This window comes from Carlito syrichta, unplaced genomic scaffold, assembly GCF_000164805.1.
Source record: "Carlito syrichta isolate Samal-C Ts95f unplaced genomic scaffold, Tarsius_syrichta-2.0.1 Scaffold315402, whole genome shotgun sequence".
Classification (NCBI taxonomy): Eukaryota; Metazoa; Chordata; class Mammalia; order Primates; family Tarsiidae; genus Carlito; species Carlito syrichta.
In genome coordinates this window covers 135,702-155,072 of record NW_007259498.1, presented here as the reverse complement: position 1 = coordinate 155,072, position 19,371 = coordinate 135,702, and the positions used below count along the sequence as shown (strand labels likewise).

At 44.1% G+C, this 19,371-nt stretch overlaps 1 protein-coding gene across 1 annotated transcript in view; it reads left to right on the top strand.

Moving 5' to 3' along the window:
• WWTR1 (WW domain containing transcription regulator 1) overlaps positions 1–19,371 on the top strand; it is a 169,559-nt gene that overhangs the window by 129,338 nt on the left and 20,850 nt on the right. Inside the window, exon 3 of the mRNA XM_008072740.2 lies at positions 10,638–10,840. Within this exon, the coding sequence (XP_008070931.1) occupies positions 10,638–10,840 (203 nt within the window). The remainder of the gene's footprint in view (positions 1–10,637; positions 10,841–19,371) is intronic.

Below are 19,371 nucleotides of genomic sequence, written 5' to 3'. Positions count from 1 at the left end.
TTTTTTTTTTTTTTGTAGAGATGATATCTCAAGGCTGGTGGGCTCTAACTCCTGGATTCACGTAGTCCTCCCGCCTCAGCCTCCCAAAGTGCTGGGATTATAGGCACAACCACTGTGCCCTGCCACCTGGTTCTCTTTTCAGAGAACACATTAGGGTGGAAATAGGAAACTTGAGTTCTGCTGCCCTGAGTTAGCCTCAGGACCGTGGAGAGAGTGTGATAAGCCCCTCAGTTCCAGGCAAACCAGAACCACTAGTCATCCTCCATGACAGACCTCAATCTTAGCATTTGTGAGAGAGGACAGAGAATGAGGTTATTGTTAAACTTTCCATTCTAACAACCCACGATCCCGGGGAGTCTTATGCTGCTCTCGTGTTTAGATTCCTGGAAGGTGTTATTGATGCAATTTATATAAACGTATTAGCCCAGATATCAAACTGAATTAAACACTTGTCCCGAAGAGGAAGTTCCCCAGATCCCAAATCAAGTGTATTACCCAGTGTATGTATTTGAATGTTGAATATTTGGCTATTTTGAGGAAACTACATGCAAGCTTTCAAAATGTTAACCTCTTGCTGTGCCCATTTCTTAAGGGATGATGTTAGAAGGTTTATTTGGCGTAGTTAGTGTTTTATCATAGTAGCAAGTTAAAAGAAACTAAAAACTTATTTTGAATATGTGAAACTGAAGTTCATTTAGTAAGGTTTTGTTTATTATCTGTGAAAACCGAAATGCAGGTTCAACCATCTTTGATAATTTCCTTTTAAATCAACATTTACTTATGGAGAATTTCGGCAGGCATTCTAACCCTCTTTTTAACCCTGACTCTTCCTGTGTGTGGTTTTGCTTTGGTTTTGTTTTTTTTTTTTTGAGCTGGAGTCTGTCGCCCAGACTGGAGTGCAGTGGCACGCTCGCAGCCACCGCAGCCTCGACCTGCTGGGCTCCAGCGATCCTTCCACCTCAGCCTTCTGAGTAGCTGGAACTACAGGCGCACGCTACCACACCCGGCTAATTTTTGATTTATTGTAGAGATGAGGTCTCGCCAAGTTGCCCAGGCGGGTCTTGAACCCTCGGGCTCAGGCAATCCACTCACCTCAGCCTCCCAAGGCACTGGATTACAGGCTGAGCCACCGAGCCCGGCTGGCAGTTCTTAATTCTGGGTACATAAAACCTCTTTGTTCAACATCCGTTGGCTACTCTTTTTCTTTTTATGGCTCTGTCCTAAGTAGATAATTAATTTTAAAGAGCTGAGCACATAATAGGCACTTAGTGAATGTTAATTCATGTTTAATACAATTCATAATTCAGTAGTTGGCCAAGACATCTACTGAGTTGCAATGGACCCATATTCTCAGTATTCATATTAAGGAGAAAGCTAGTTTTGCAAGTTTCAGAAGTGTTGCTTTTATACCTCCCTCTAGAAAGCCAAGTTGCCCAGGCTGGTCTTAAACCTGTGGGCTCAGGCAGTCCTCTCACCTCGGCCTCCCAAAGTGCTGGTATTATAGGTGTGAGCCACCATACCTGGCCTTTTTTTTCTTTTTTTTATTGAGTTGAAGTCTCACTGTCACCCAGGCTGGAGTGCAGTGGCATGCTGCACAGCCACTGCAGCCTGGACCTACTGGGCTCAGGTGATCCTTCCACCTCAGCCTTCCAAGTAGCTGGAATTACAGGCATGCACGACCATGCCTGGCAGTGGGCCATATTTCCTTTTAAATATTATTTCATTTTTATATACCCTATAAAAACTAATTAACATTGACTATTGAAGAGACAATGCCCAGCACAGTTCCTGGTATTCATTAGGCCCATTATAATATGCTCTATTTTTTAGGATGATTATAGTTTATAGAAAAATTGAGAAGACAGAGAATTCCTATATATCCCCTCACTGGTTTCCCCTGTTGCTAACATCTTACATTAGAATGCTACAATTATCTTTAATGAACCAGCTGGACACCGTGGCTCATGCCTATAATCCCAGCTTTTTGGGAGGCAGATGCGAGAGGATTACCTAAGTTCAGGGGTTCGAGACCAGCCTGGGCAACATGACAAGACCTCGTCTCTACCATAAATAAAAAAATTTAGCTGGGCATGGTGTTGCACACCTGTAGTTCCAGCTACTTGGAAGGCTGAGCAGAAGGATCGCTTGAGCCCAGCAGGTCATGAGCGTGGCCATGAGCGTGCCACTGCCCTCCAGCGTGGGTGACAGAGTAAGACTGTAACTCAAAAAAAAAGTTCAACTCCAAGTGCCAGGGGTAGCAGTACCTCATTGAGAAGTTTGTTGTCCAAAGGAGAGAGAAGGCTGAGAATGCAACCAGAAATGCTTAGCTAGCCACAGGTATTCTCTCTGGCCTTCCAGACTCACATGTGAATTGGGAAGAAGGATTTGAAAGGAGTCAAGAAATTTCTGTGTCTTTCGAAGGCTTAGGTGTGATTCCTAGCCATTGGGCACCGGCTGTCTTTTCCGTTATCTGCTCAGAGCCAGCCCCATGCAGGCCTGTCCGTGATGGTTTTTGTAGCCGAGCCTAACCTTATGGTTTTGTTTTCTTCACTTGGCATTGCATATGTGTGTGTGTATAACTAAAGCCTATTTTTAAAACGCGGGAAGCAAGCCCAGGACATAGAAGAGTCAGCCACTGAACCTCTCTGAGGCCAAGAAGACGTTTGTCAAACATTCCAGGAGGCGCTCTGGGCTGCCTCTGGTTCACTGGCCTCCCTCAATGTCTGCAGCTCCTGGCTTAGGGAAGCAGCCAGAGCACTTTCTCCGTGAGCTGTGGCTCTTCTGTTTCCTGGTGCTGCAAAAGGCAAAAGTTCAGGAGTGAAGCCTTTACCTTTTCCATGTTTGCCTCTCTCTTTTTTCAATTTTTAAATGATTTTTATTTTTGGAGAGACAGGGTCTCACTCTGTTGTCCAGGCTGGTTTCAAACTCATGGGCTGCTCAAGTGATCCTTCCACGTTGGCCTGCCAAAGTGCTGGGATTACAGGTGTGAGCCACCATGCCTGGCCTCATGTTTGCTTCTTAGATAGCAAATGACACACTGGCTCAGAACTGAGCCCAGGGACCTTCCTGACCTTAGCATACACTTAGAGCTTTGTAGAAGACGTGAACAAGTGTGTTTGCTAGAATGTGTCACAGGACGCATATGTATATATTTGTCCCGGGCAGCAGTCACCAGAGGGTCAGCTGTGCTTCTTCCCTGTTCCCATTGTTGACTGTCTACTTCACCAAGGATACAGTCATTGAATCAAAGGGTATTTCAGACAACTGTGGGGTTTGTTTTTTCTTGATTTTTTTCTTTGTATTTATTTATTTTATTAAATTTCATTTTATTATAGAGGTACAGGGTAGGTGTTTTGTTTTATATTGAATTAAATTCAGCATTTCTGGTCACATATCTGCAGAGCATGGTTTTATCAATTTCCAAACACAGAAAAGAAAGCCAAGTACTTAAAAAAAGAAAAGAGAGAAAATAAAGAGAGAAGAAAACAATGAAAAAGAAAAGGATAAATGGGAATCTAAATTTATATTCTGACTCTTTTGGAAGGAAACATAGAAAAGATGGCCCTGTTGTAGCTTTGATGCATTCCTACTTCAATGGAGAACTCTTCTGTTTGGGTTATTCCTTTCTGTGGGGACTGGCAATGGTCTGGAGCTGAAGTCTGGAGCTGACGCGGTCTTTAGCCCTTTGAGGCAGTTTATGGCAGTCTGCCCTTAATCCGGTTTGGCCTCAGACACTGTGCTTGGAATACTCAGGTTCTTTTTTTTTTTTTTTTAACGGAACTATTGTTCTCTCCCTAAAATGTTCTGGAATATTATCCCAAGGAGTATTTTGTTTGTCACAAATATAGATGTTTTGCCTTCCCATGCTTTCCTGAAGACCCGGTTTTTGTTTATGTCTGCCTCAGGTCTCCTCGGCCCTCATCGTCAAGGGCAGTAGTTTTAAAGAACTTCAATTCCAGTGAAGTTCATCAGCTCATCTCTCTGATGAGGCAGTAAAAGTTGAAATGGAACAACTAAAGGGAGCAGAGTGGAAAGTGGTTACCTGGATCGCTTGCATCAGGTCACCTGGCCTGTAGGGCATTGACCCATTTTGTGATCTTGGTAAAATTCACTTTCTCTGAGTTTTGTTTTCCTCATCTCCGTAAGGAGAGTTTGCATCAAGAGGATTGCTCACCTTTGATGATCTTTATTATATTCCAAGGTAGATTTTTTTTCTTTTCTTCTTTTTTTTTTTTTTTTTTTGGCGTCAGGGTCTCACTCCGTTGCCAAGGCGAGAGTGCAGTGGCATGATCATAGCTTACTGCAGCCTCTACTTCCTGGGCTCAGGTGATCCTCCTGCTTCAGTCTCCCAAGTAGCTGGGACTAAAGGCATGTGCCACCACACCCAGCTAATTTTTTTGGTGGGGAATTTGCCTAGGTTGGTCTCAAACTCCTGGACCCAAGCAGTTCTCCACTTTGGCCTCCCAAAGTGCTGGGATTTCAGGTGTGAGCCACCACAGCCAGCGATCTGTTGTTTTTCAAATAATTTGGGCCTGTTTTCTTTTACTTTACCAAGAAAATACTGAGTTTGATGCCCACATGGCTGTTTTTACTTTATTTTCGTGTATGTTTTACATAAACAATAAATTTACATAAGAAAACTTGAATGAGTACAGAAGAGGAAAAGGAAGATGTCCTACCCCTGACACTAGTTTTCCCTGCAGAGTTTTCCCACTTTAAGAGGTTCAGGTGTCTCCTTTGTGGAGGTCCACTGTGCATGCCTAATTTGCCGAATGTACCTTTTCTAGCCACAAACAGTAAATGCAGTTCTATCCCTTGGGTTTTTCTCCCCTTTGGACAGTGTTTCTTAGAAATTGTTCCAGGTAAGTCCTTAGAGAATTCCCTTATTCTTTGGAATCATTATATAGAATTTCTCTAGGTGGATGTGCTATATCTCCCATTGGTAGACATTAAGATCATTTTGAGTCTTTTTTGCTATTTATAAACACTGTCATGAATATCCTCATGCAGACTTCTCTGTTGGTGTGTGCTGTACTTTGAAAACAAAGCCGTTGTCTAAGTTCCAGCCTTTTCCAGACTCTACAGTTAATCACCAGAGATGTTTAGTCTCTGAATGGTCAAATATAAGTTAAGTGGAAGAAACCAACGTCTTCACTGTTACCTGTGACTATCTCTTGTAGGAGGTGGTGTTTTAATTTAAGTTAATTTTATTGTATTTTGTTTTGTTTTGTTTTTTGTAGAGATAGGGTCTCGCTATGCTGCCCAAGCTGCTCTGGAACTCCTGGGCTCCAGCAATTCTCCCACCTTGGCCTCCCAACGTGCTGGGATTACAGGAACAAGGGCTGGTGTTTTGAAGATTCACAAGGGTGTGGCTTGTCATAAATCCAAGTCAAACTCCCCAGATAAGGATTCAGACATTAATAGAATCTGCTGAGAAGTATCTGGTTGCTGTGTAAAGTTGAGTAACTGAGGACATTGCTTTTGAGTAAACCCAGTACAACATTTTGTGTACCAGCCATAGCTGTCTACTGAAGTCACTGTAGAGAAGTCTACCAAAGTCATATTCCTACTTGAATGTGTCCTATCATTAAGTCACCAGGCCCGAGTCAATTTTAAAAAGTTTTCAAAGTGTCTGAGTTATAAAAATCAACATAGAATTAACAATCTGTACTTTTCAAGCCTCTTTTTCCTGACCTGGGGCTTTCTGATACTGGATCTATTGGGCATCTTTTTTGTCTATGGCAGTGAAATCGGATATAACTAACCACTAATAGGAGCATACTTTTTCAGAAGGTCCAGAAATGGCTGTCCCTTGAAAGCAAATGACTGTTCTTCCATCTATGCCTCCCTCCTATGGCTTTCTTTTTTTTTTTTTTTGAGTCGGAGTCTCATTCTGTCACCCAGGCTGGAGTGCAGTGTCACACTCCTGGTCACTGCAGCCTCAACCTGCTGGGCTCCGGTGATCCTTCCACCTCAGCCCTCCAAGTAGCCGGAACTGCAGGTACACGCTACCACACCCGGCTGATTTTTTTTATTTATTGTAGAAATGAGGTCTCGCCAAGTTGCCCTGTCTGGTTTCGAACCCGCAGGCTTAGGCAATCCACTCGCCTCCCAAAGTGCTGGGATTACTGACTGAGCCATCAAGCCCGGCCTTCCCCTGGCTTCTGATAGGTTTTATGAATGAAACCCTCCTGGATATGCCTAGACTTTGTCGCACTTGAGTCTCTGTTTAAGAGAACCTTTTTTCCTCTGATACCATGTGTGCACTGTCCTTGACCTTCTATCCCAGGCCTTCAAGTAGAGGTTGAAATTATGTTCTATACAGGGTGCCTGAATGAAACGTCATTGTACACCTAACCCTTAACTGTACCCCACAAAACCATAATAAAAAATACTGATTAATGAAAAAAAAAAAAAAAAGGAAATTATGTTCTAATAAGCTCTGGAAGTGAGATACTAATTTCAGTTATTTCAGCATCCATCATAACTGTGCATTTCTTTTTTTCCTGTTCTACATCTAAGAGTTATAAGAAATGCTCTGGGCCGGGTACCATGGCTCAGCCTGTAACCCCAACACTTTGGGAGGCCGAGGTGGGTGGATTGCCTGAGCCTGAGGGTTTGAGACCAGCCCTGGCAACTTGGCAAGACCTCATCTCTACAGTAAATAAAAAAATCAGCCGGTTGCGGTTCCAGCTACTTGAGAGGCTGAAGTGGAAGGATCCCCTGAGCCCGGGAGGTCAAGATTGATGTGTAATTCTGACTACTTGGAGGGCTGAGGTGGAAGGATCCCTGGAGCCCAGCAGGTCGATGCTGGGGTGGCCATAAGCATACCACTGCACTCCAGCCTGGGTGACAGAGTGAGACTCCAACTAAAAAAAAAAAAATGCTCTGTTGTTTTATTCATTTGTCAGATCGTTATTGAGTTCTCTCTGTGTGCCAGAGATGGTGCCAGAAAGGGAGAGTCCTTGGTGATGGACTTTATTCAGAAAAGGAAACCTAATTAACCAGGCATAGTGGTACACACCCATGGTTCCAGCTACTTGAGAGGCTGAGGTGGAAGGAAGACCTGAGCCCGGGAGGTCAAGGCTGATGTGAGCTGGGATCATACCACTGTACTCCAGTCTGACTCTGGGAGACAGTAAGACCTTGCCTCAAAAAAAAAAAAAAAAAAAAAAAGGCGGTGGGGGGCAGGGAGGGCATAAACTGTTTAGGCAGTATGCTCTGAATATTCTCTCCTTTAGTGGCATATTATTGAGTACAGAGTTGTAAATCTATTCAACAATCTCCCCTCCCCGCCTCCCGCCCAGCTTTTCCTCTAGGTAACCTGAGCAACCTTTGGGCCCCTGTTTTGATGACCAGTTGTGCAATCAATTGAAGGTAAACTGTATTTAGAGGATTGGCCTCAGGCATTGCAGAGGACAGTTGGCTGGGTGTAAGGGGGCCTCAATTTTGGTCCTGGCTCTACCTGCCACTAACCATACACTTCCGTTTCTAGGGTAGTTAAAAGTAAAACCATGTTGTCGGGTGCAGTGGCTCACGCCTGTAGTCCTAACACTCTGGGAAGCCAAGGTGGGAGAATTGCTTGAGCCCAGGAGTTGAAGCAGGAGTTGGGCAGCATAATGAGACTTCATCTCTGCAAAAATAAAAAAAATTAAGCCGGACTCGGTGGCTCAGCCTGTAATCCCGTGCCTTTGGGAGGCTGAGGTGAATGGATTGTCTGAGCCCGTGGGTTCGAGACCCGCCTGGGCAGCGAGACCTCATCTCTACAATAAATCAAAAAATCAGCCGGGCGTGGTAGCGCATGCCTGTAATTCCGGCTACTTGGAAGGCTGAGGCGGAAGCATCGCTGGAACCCAGCAGGTCTAGGCTGCGGTGGCCAGGAGCGGCCACTGCACTCCAGTCTGGGTGACAGAGGGAGACTCCAACTCAAAAACAAAAAATATTAGCCACGCGTGGTGGCACGTGCCTATAGTCCTAGCTACTCAGGAGGTTGAGGCTGCGGTGAGCCATGATCGTTTCACTGCACTCCAGCCTGAATGAGAGACTCCTACTCAAAAAAAAAAAGGAGGGGGGAATGGACTCATAAAATAAAGGGATGGACTAGATAATCTCCAAGCTTCCTTACACAGCCTAACAGTTTCACGTTCCATAAGCCACACATAAAAATTCATCTAATTTCTTCATACATCCCTTCCACCATCATGTGCGATCCCATGAGGGTGGGAACTGTTTATCTAGCTTCAGGCCTGGTGCCTGGCACACAGCAGGAATGTAAGAAAGATGTGAATGAGTGTATGAATTCAAAAAGAACGTTTGTACCCTGCCCCCACCTCCATTTGGATAAGTCCCTGGGATTCTTCCTCAAAGAAGCCTATTCTATAGAAAATCTTCAGTTTTGATACTGTCTTTCAAATATAGATTATACATACATTTAATATTGAGTATATAGATGATGGGGCTACTTTAAAATTCATTTAAGAAATTTTAGTTTCCACATAATATCCATGGCAAACCGAAGACTGAAAATATTTGACTTTTGGACCTTAAAATATGATAATATGTTTATCTTTTAAGTTAGTTATACCCAGTGTAGCAAAAATTGAGGGGTTTTTTTTGTTTTTGTTTTGCTTGGAAATGAAGTGAGCATATAAAATTATAGCTTGTTGTCTTTGGTCTTGACCTAGGAGCAAACAGACTGCAAAGCATGAATTTCTTTATTACATGATATTGGCCAGGCAGAAGTTAAGCAAATTTGACTGGTAAATGGTTTTGAGGAAAACTAGCTTTTAAAAAATGCATGTTTTGTGAGGAATACCAGTTATAGAATTTATTTAAAGATTTAAAATTTTTTTCTAAAGTGAAGTTCTACATGCTGAAATTTCAAGGTTGTAAATACAAATAAATAGAGAATTATTTAAAAATTTAGAAAACCTCTAGTGTCTTTATTCACATACACATGTTTAGCATTTTTGTACAATATCTTTCTCACTAATTTTTCCCTTTGCAAAAACAAGCATTTTTTTCTCAAACAGATATTTGTTCCTGAGTTTAGCTCAGGCTTCTTTGGCGCACCTTTTTTATTTTTTATTTTTATTTTTGAGTTGGAGTCTCACTCTGTCGCCCAGGCTGAAGTGCAGTGGCACACTCATGGCCACCCCAGCCTCAACCCGCTGGGCTCCAGTGAACCTTCTGCCTCAGCCTTCCAAGTAGCTAGAACTACAGGCATGTGCCACCATTCCCGGATAATTTTTTTTTTTTAAATTTATCGTAGAGATGAGGTCTCGCCAAGTTGCCAGGCTGGTTTTGAACCCGCGGGCTCAGGCAATCCACTTGCCGCGGCCTTGCAAAGTGCTGGGATTACAGGCTGAGCCATCGCGCCCGGCCTGGGGCATCCTTTTGAAACAACGTTTTAATGAGGTCCTCCTTATGTATCAATTCTTGATCTAGATGCCGTGTGTTACAGTCTAGATGCTGTGTGTTACATCTTGATCTAGATGCCGTGTGTTACAGCTAATCAGTTTACTGTCAGCCCTAGATATTATTGTATACCCAATGTGTTCTGATGATCACACACCCTCCTTAGCTCTGCCCCAAAAGTGCAAATTATCTGAGAAAGTGCGCGCGTGTGCGCGCGCGCGCGCACACACACACACACACACACACACACACACACACACACACACACTCACTCCAGATGTCCTGGTGAAATGATCTCGTAAGTTGCCATAACCTTTGTAGAATTTACTTTTTTTTTTTTTGAGTTGGAATCTCACTCTGTCGCCCAGACTGGAGTGCAGTGGCCGCTACTGGCCACTGCAGCCTCGACCTGCTGGGCTCCGGTGATCCTTCTGCCTCAGCCTTTCGAGTAGCCGGAATTACATGCGCGCGCTACCATGCCCGGCTAATTTTTTGATTTATTGTAGAGATGAGGTCTTGCTGCCCAGGCAGGTCTCGAACCCGCGGGCTCGGGCGGTCCACTCACTTCAGCCTCCCAAAGGCGCGGGATTACAGGCTGAGCCACCAAGCCCGGCTTAGAATTTACTTTGGACTACTATGTTCTCTCTAAGGCTTAAAATGTGCCGTAGACACAGGGAAGTTGTGAAATGTGATTTTTGGCAGAACACAAGAGCTGAGAATTGGTGAGTCAGGAGTGGGGCCAGTATATGAGCCTCCGTGAATTGAATTAAGGTAATATTTAGTCCGGGGGTTGTGTTTCACGTCTATAATCCCAGCACTATGGGAGGCCGAGATGAGAGGATTGCCTGAGCCTACGGGTTCGAGACCAGCCTGGGCAACTTGGCGAGAACTCATCTCTACAATAAATCAAAAAATTAGCCAGGCATGGTAGCGCATGCCTATAATTCCAGCTATTTGGAAGGCTGAGGCGGAAGGATTGCCTGAGCCCAGCAGGTCGAGGCTGCGGTGGCCGTTGAGGGTGCCACTGCCCTCCAGCCTTCTTGACAGATTGAGACTCCAACTCAAAAAAAAAAATGTAATAATTATTTAAACAGTAATGATTAACAAGAAGCAATCGCAGGAATCCATGCTCCACAGCACAAAGCGTTCTGATGCATTATTTTTAATGAGAGATTGTTGGCCCTGGTCACGAATCCCCTGTTTGTTCTTCCCTCTTGTAGTGATGAATCACCAACACCAGCAGCAGATGGCGCCCAGTACCCTGAGCCAGCAGAACCATCCTACTCAGAACCCACCAGCCGGACTCCTGGGTATGCCCAATGCGCTGACCACTCAGCAACAGCAGCAGCAGAAACTGCGGCTCCAGAGGATCCAGATGGAGAGAGAGAGGATTCGAATGCGCCAAGAGGAGCTCATGAGGCAGGTATGGCCTTCCGTGGTGCCTGGTGGTGGCTGCCTGGCCTTCAGTACCAGGCTGTTGGGGAGGCAGCTGCTTGCCCTCAGGGTCAGTGTCCTTTCTCTAGAAATTAGAGGTTCAAAGCCTGCTGATTGGAGTATAGTTTCTTCTCCCAGTGTTCTACTTACACTGTCTTCAGAGCTAAACTTGCAAATACAAGGACTAGCTATATTAGCATGGATGCCTTTGGCTTTCCTGCTAACCTTTAGAAGAAGAGAAAGAAGTAAAGAGAAAGAGCGTGTTCTAGTTATCTGTTGCTGTGTAACAAATTATCCCAAAACATAGTGACTTAAAACAATAGCCGGTTAATTATATCACACAATTTTGTGGGTCAGAATTGGGAAAGGGCTCAGCTGGGCGATTCTTCTGCTCTATGTGACATTGATTGAAGTCTCTTAGTGTATTCTGCTGGTGGGTGAGCTAGTCTGAAGGGTCTGAGATGGCTTTACTTAAGTGTGTAGCACCATGAAAGACTGGACTTTGCTGGGACAAAAGCCTGGAGCATCTACAGTATGGCAGTCTCAGAGTAGAGGTACTTACAGAGCACCCCCAGATTAAAGCAAGTAGTGGAGGGAAGTTCCCCAGAAGAAAGGACAAAGAATCGGCAGCCATCTTTGGTGTACCACAGAGCATGAAAAAGAGGGAAAATTGAAGCGTGGGAGAATGAGAAGGGAAATTTTTTTTTTTGAGTCAGGGTCTCACTCTGTCACCCAGGCTGAAGTGTGGTGTCATGCTCACAGCTACTACAGTCTTGACCTGCTGGGCTCAGGCGATCCTTCTGCCTCAGTCTCCTGAGAAGCTGGAACTATAGGCGCACATCAAGATGCCTGGCTAATTTTTTGATTTATTGTAGAAACAAGGTCTCATCAAGTTGCCCAGGCTGCTCTCGAATCCTTTGGCTCAGGCAGTCCTCTCGCCTCTGCCTCCCAAAGTGCTGGGATTATAGGCATGAACCACCGCGCCCAAGGGAATATGGCTTGTATAAGGTCTCTGAGTGCTCTGCAAAACTTTTGTGCCAAACTCCATTTGTTCACTTTTCACTCAGTCATTAAGCAGAATGTTGCTGTGTGTCCTCTGTGGGTCAGGCTCAGTGCTGTACTTCAAAAATCAGTAAAAGAGAATCCCTAAAGGAACCCACAGTTTTCTCTCTGCTTCAGTGTCTTGGGCTATGGAAGAGCAGAATTCTTTCTTTTGTGTTACAATACAAATGTAACCCATGTGTGTGGGCCTCGTACATTTTTCTGGCTATATTATGAGGAGAAAAGCTTCAGTTTATTGTTCTAATTCTTCAGACTTTGCTTTATGACTCACATGAAGCAAGATACATGGGTAGCTTCCTTTTGCTACTTTGAAGTAATTAATTTTAACTGTTCCAGAGAACTTTCTTGGAGGGGAGGATTGGGAGTGTTAGGATAAATACTGTTTTTTTTCTTAAGTTACGTCTAATGCTTTCAGAAATGTACATTGACTTCCATAAATGAATAATGTATTTCTCATCAAATAAATTCTAGGATGTAAGATGTCTATACTGTGTAAGGTTTAAAGACATGACAAATTAAAATTAAATAAGATATAGCCTTTGAAAATAAGGGAACTGAATATAAATTGTGCTTTGCTGTTCATCTGAACTCTCCTCCAGATCTGAAGACTATAACTTTATAAGGTAGCTACAGTTGTGCCTTTTACCCTGAGGACTTATGTTTGAACTTTCATGGTTATTTCAGGCTAACAGTTGTTTATACTGTTTTTAGATATACAGTATCCTGTTTCTTGGCAGGAAATAATTATATTATTGTTTTCTGTCTTTGAATTGTAATTCTATTTGGGATAATTTTTCTCTATAACAGAGTAAATTAAACAGTATGACAGTAGCATATTTATAAGTTCTCTCAGTTTTATATTTAAATGAACGTTCATGCGTTTGTTTTGTTTTGTTTTTCACGAAGCTGTGAGCATTCTGCAAAGAATGACTTGCTTCTCTGTTTCTGCCTGTGTTTCTCTTTCTCCTGCCCCTCTGTCTTCTTTCCCACAGAAAGTATTTCTGCAAAGGGGTGGGGAAAAGTGCCCCAGATTGTTTTCTATTTTCCAACTGTAGATGCCTTTGAACCAGAATGTGGTATTGATGGTTCGTATTACAGAAATGCCAACCAAGTTCCATAAATGCTGGTCCTCTAGAGGCTGTGGAACATGGAGCATTTTTGCTGCATCATAGTGAACAGTTGTCATGTATACACAGCAGCGAAGAGAGAGAGAGACGGTCCACATTGATCGCCCAAGGTCACACGGTTCACCCTCAACTGTGTGTGTGTGTGGGGGGGGGTGGATGTTGAGGAGGAGGAGACGGAATGATGGAATGGATGGTTTTGATGTCTCTTTATTTTTGTTATGGAGTACAGGAGAAAAGATCTAAATAGAAGCTGCAAGCTCCCCCCTGTCAAAGATATTATGCAAGTCCGTCTAATAAATGGCACTGGAGTGTTCCGTAATAGTGTTCTGGGGCCTCTGCCAGGATGTCTGATTGTTCAGGTGTGGATTATGTGTATCATCTTCGTGGGGTTTTTGGCCTCTTTCTTTGGGATTTTCTGCTTTACTGTTTGAACCCGAGCCAGGGCAGGGACTGGACGTAAAAGTGATCTTTGGCTCACCTGTGTGGTTGTCTTTCCGCATCTGGTAGGAATTTGTAGGATTGGGAAAGATGGTCCTGGTGTGATGTAAAGATTATCTATAGACTTCTGTTTTTTCTTTTTTGTTGTTGTTTTTCTCTTTTTTCTTTTTTTTTATTGAGTTGGAGTCTCACTCTGTCACCCAGACTGGAGTGCAGTGGCCACTCCTGGCCACCGCAACCTCAACCTGCTGGGCTCTGACGATCCTTCTGCCTCAGCCTTCCAAGTAGCTGGAACTACAGGCATGCGCTACCACGCCCGGCGCATTTTGATATGTTGTAGAGATGAGGTCTCGCCAAGTTGCCCGGGCGGGTCTCGAACCCGCGGGCTCAGGCAATCCACTTACCTCAGCCTCCCAAAGCGTAGGATTACAAGCTGAGCCACCAAGCCCAGTTGACTTCTGTTTTTTCATTCTATCCCACCCCCATGTCCTGGGACGCATGAGCAACTGCCTGAATATCTATTGAGTGCTCAGCGGGTAGTTTGTAATTACCCTGGCTCTCCTGCTTGACCCGTGCCCTAGAGGCAGGCCTTGACCTACCTGCCGCTCTACCAAGGAGAATTCCCAGGAGTAATGCCCTGGGCTCTGCTCTCTCTACCGTAAGAAGGGAGTTGGCAGAATCTAGTAAGTAGATGAGTGTATCCCCTAGTCTCTGAGAAATTATCACTGCTCTATATATAGCTTATCATTTATGAATGATAAGATGTTTATGAAAGATCCTTATATATTATGTGCTATATAAATGTTCAGTTTCATTTCTCGTCCTCTTCCTGCTGATGCCATTATTCCCCTAGGCATATAGTTTAATGGTGTTACACCATGGAGAAAACAACGCTTTAATCCTTGTTACACAGTCTGACATATGCTAAACGGTGCCAAGGGGTCACCTGTTAACTCATTGGCTCTGTAGTCATGCCAGGATATTAACAAAACAGATCTGAAGAAAATTTGATTACAAATTTAAAGTGAACCTTTGTTATGTCAGGATAGAAGCTCATTCCCACCTCCTTCTCTCCCTCAGTCCCTTCCTTCCTTCCTTCTCTCCTCCCCCCTCATTCATTCATTCAGTCAACATTTATGTAATAGAAAATAATAGACAGGTGAATGGGACATGGCTGCCCTCAGATAACTTATATTTTAGCAGAGGAGGCAAAATAATTAAATCTAATCCAAATTGGTGACCAAAAGGGTAAATTAAAACCATTCCCTACTTCCCAATGGCTACTCTTTGACTTCCATGATTAGAACTGAGACCAGACACATCAGAGCTGAGTTCTGTGAGAGTGAGTATAAGTTGCCCTGTTGGTTCTTTTCAGGGATCCTTCAGGCCAGCGGAGCTGTTGAACAGTAACAATCAGAATCAAAGGAAGGTGTGGCATCTCCACTGTTGAGGAATCTTCTGAAGTAGAATTTCCTTAGATACAGTCCCTCCAGTCCAGCAGTGGCTGTTGTAGCAACAGAACTGAACTACTTGTACCTGATGATTGATCTTAGAACGCTGCAGGTACTCAGTGGAGGGTTGCTATGGTGCGTGAGGGGACCTCACCCAGGTCTGTAGTACATTGCCCATTAGGAAAGCAGATCTCTTCCCATTTTCTCTCTCCCTCTCTCTCCCCTCCTCTCTCTCCCTCTCACCCTCTCCTGCCCCACCTCTCCCCTCCCCCTCCCTCTCTCTCCTTTCTTTTTTTTTTGAGTTGGAGTCTCACCTATGCTCAGACTGGAGTGCAGTAGCATGCTCACGGCCACCGCAGCCTTGACCTGCTTGGCTCAGGCAATCCTTCCACCTCAGCCTTCCAAGTAGCTGGAACTATAGGTGTGCGCCACCATGCCTGTCTAATTTTTTGATTTATTGTAGAGATGAGGTCTTGCCAAGTTGCCCAGGCTGGTCTCGAACCCGTGGACTCAGGCAATCCTCTCACCTCGGCTTCCCAAAGGAAGGGATTATAGGTGTGAGCCATCGTGCCGGCTGGACATAAATTTTTAAATACCATGAGCCACACCTATCTGCAACGACTATAGAACATCCTCTTGTTACAGCTTAAAAATTCAGTGCAGTATCTGCTCAGGATCCTAAAAGACAAGATTGCGACTTTACCAAATGAAATGGAAAATTTTAGTCCCTGGTAGGATTTTGAGAAACAGGCCTCTGAGTGCCTATTTACCCATCTAGGAGAACAAGTCCTTGACATGAAAACAGACAAATGGCTTTATCCACAGAAAGTATTTCTTTTCATGTGTATTATTCATTTCAGTATAAAGCTTCAGGGCCTTCTACCTGGAATATTTTAACCTTGAGGACTTCCTATTAGCCCACAGGCCTGGAAGAATCTTCCCCTCGCTCCTTCAGCAGCTGTCTTGTTGAGAAACCATTATTATTCCCAAGGAAATTCAACACTGTCTTTACCCCGATGCTTTGCTTCACTGGGGCTTGAGGGACAGTAGAATGCTGTTTGTCAAACAAAAATGCTGACTAAGCCTGGCCTCCTGTCGCTAGGGCAACAGGGACAAGGAACGAGGGAGACTGTGGAATTCTTTGGCAGGTCTCTGGGATTTCTGCTGGGCCTGAAGTCATTGTGGGCTGGGCTGGCCAACCTCACGTAGCCATGCTGACCGAGGGCTCCGTGGAGTGGGACACACCTGGCTGTGAGCATCGCTGGTCTGGAGAAAGAACAGAGACCTGCTTTTTGTCATGTGAAGAACAGCTATTTAGAGAGCTTGAAGTGTCATGTCATAGGAGATCATGAAGCATAAATGGTGGCTACTTCACAGTTTTTGGTTCTAGCTTTTCGAAAAGAATTTCACAGAATTAAGTTTCAGAGTTGACTGGGGTGGCATTTCATGTCGTCTGACATTCAGTGAATGCATCAGCCCCTCTGTGGTAGCTTGGCTCTTTAAGTTCATTATTCATGTATTCATTCAACAAATGTTCTAGGCACTGAATGTACAGCCATGAATAGACAGGCCCGGCCATGAACAGACAGGTCCGGCCCCTTCACTTGAAGAGCTTCCATTCTAGCTTGTGTCAAGTGTTTTATTTGTTTACAAGCTCCACAATAATCCATTTTCTTTCCTTTTTATTTTATTTTTTGAGATAGTGTTTCACTGTGTTGCCCAGGTTCGAGTTCAGTGGCATGATCTTGGTTCACCGCAGTCTGGAAATCCTGGGCTTAAGCGATCCTCCTGCCTCAGCCTCCCGAGTAGCTGGGGCTGTAGGCATGCACCACCACACTGGGCTAATTTTTTCTGTTTTTTTGTAGAGACGGGGCCTTGCTTTGTTGCCCAGGCTGGTCCTGAACTCCTGGGCTCAAGCGATCCTCCTGTCTCAGACTCCCAAAGTGCTAGGATTACAGGTGTGAGCCCCCATGCATGCCAGAAATAATCACATTTCTAAAATGTCCTGGTATTCCCTTGTTGCTAAGGAATAATATCAATCCAAATCTTTTGAAAAGGACCCTTTTTTCAAAACATGGCATACATGATAAATACATACAATTTTTGTCAATTAAAATAAATAATAAAATGAAAGGACCCCTTTGAAAAATGTTATACGTTGAACGTATTTTACAATGGAGTCTCGACAAGTTTGCACTGGGGAAAAGCAGCTTCTGATTTCTGGTTTCAGTAAGATCACCGAGGCATGAAGAAATATTTCATTTCAAAATCCATTTGACCGCTTTTTTTTTTTTTTGAGTGAAAAGAATACCTAAATTATAATATTTTCCTTGGTGTGATTTGAAGGGACAACAGAAACAGGTTGTGGAATAACACAAGATTGCTCTCAACAAAGAGGCCACGGATAATAACAATCGGCTCAACAATCATCCTCCCAAAAGTATCAGACTTTCGATTCTGTTCTTTCATAGCGACTGTCTGGCAGCTGAGCCTGTGTGATGAGGAATTTCAACAGGGAGCCTCCAGGAAATGTGACAGTGAATTTCTAGAATCCCTTGGCACAGAGTTAAAAAGAGATTTACATCAGGAATGTTTTCCTTTCTATAAAGAAGGTAAATAATTCAGCATTCTGCCTCTGAAGTCTATCAGGGTTTTGGCAGGGAGAGCAACTTCTCTGCACCAGAATAACTATTTTAATGTTAGGATTTCAAAATACTGTCTTTTTTTTTTCTTCCTCCCTCTTCATTTGTTTCTGTTCACCCCACCTTTTTTAAATTAAAACAAGCCCATCTTCCATTTTTGTAGAGTCCCTGGCCACACACACTTCCACCAAGCAGAGCACCCTCTGCAGATATTGTTGTCATTCGTTTCTCTTTGAAGTACTGTTGGCAAGGGCAGAAGCTGGCCCAAGGGAGGCCCCCCTCAGCCCAAAAGGACAGGGCAGTAGGATGCTTTCGTCAGCTGTTGACTTTCTCGCCTGCTCTGTTGGTTTATTCCACGGACATGCTGCGGGCCTAAGGGGTACTGAAGAAGAGGAGGTTGGAGGTTTGCTCCCAGGGACACCTTTGGCTCATAAATCATCATTTGGCCTTCACATCCTTACTCCTCTGGCTATGTTGCATACCGCCCTATCCTCTAGCTGCTGTGGGAGAGGGTGTTTGTCAACCCACATATAATTCTTTCTTTCGGAGAGCTAGATGCATGACCACACACTCACCAAGGAGCCTCAAGCCCTTATTTTGCAACGATCTTTCCACCTCCAGCTTGGACATAGAGGAAAATAAAGTCGGAGAGGGAGGGTGGGGGGTGGAACTGCCACGAGCCGCTTTCCAGATCTTTCTGAACCAGGCCCTTAAAGTCTGAATTTATAACTTTGCTTGATGTGTTGTGAATTCCCAGGACACGAGCTCCACCCGCGTACATTGAAAAGTATCTTAGACTACATCGCAGTTCAATCTGTTTTCCAATTCAGGGAGGAAAACTGTGTCAGGACAGTTGGACAGGCCATTTCGTTAAATTCTCTAAACTGTCTGCGGTATAGGGGCCGATATTTCCATTTTCTAGCTGGGAAAACGGACTCAGAGAAATGAAGTGACTTGCTCAACTCTCACAGCTAGTGAGAAAGGGCTGAATTTTTGAAGTCTGCCAACCTCAGCCCTTGGCCATCCTCTCTCTGCCACGATGTCTGTGGTGGGCACGACAACAGAGTCAGGAACCACTCTACCTAGATTTGGATCCTAGCTCCACCGGTTTTTAGCCATGGGATCCTGGGAAAGTTACTTCATCTCTCTGTGCCTCGGCTTCCTCATCTGTAAAATGGAGACAACTGAATTGTCATGAGAATGAGATGAAATAGTGTGTTAGAGTGCTTAGGACAGCTGGGTGTGGTGGCTCATGCCTGTAATCCTGGAAGTTTAGGAGGTCACGGCCAGAGGTCTGCTTGAGCCCAGCAGCTCAAGACCAACCTAGACTACATAGTGCACACCACTTCATGTCTGCAAAAAAATAAGAAAATTAGCCAGATGTGGTGGTGTGCACTTGTAGTCTCAGCTACTTGACTGAGGTGGAAGGATCCCTGAGCCCAGGAAGTCAAAGCTGTGGTGAGCCGTGATTGTGTCACTGCACTCCAGCTTGGGCAACAGAGCAAGACCTTGACTCAAAAAAGAAAAGAAAAGAAAAGTGCTTAGGATAGTGTTTTGCACATGGTAAGCAATATGCCCCCAAACCATTTGACACTATCAGAACTCATTCTTTTGACTGCTGCATTGTGCTAGGCTCTTTATAAGTATACCTTCTAACTTTTATAATAGCCCAGCAAAATAGGTCTTATAAACAACCTTTTCCCAGATGAACAGACTGTCAAGAAAGGTTCAGAATTTAGTCCAAGAAACTATAGCTGTATAGTAGCTGAACTGAATTTTTCTTTTTTTTTTTTTTTTTTG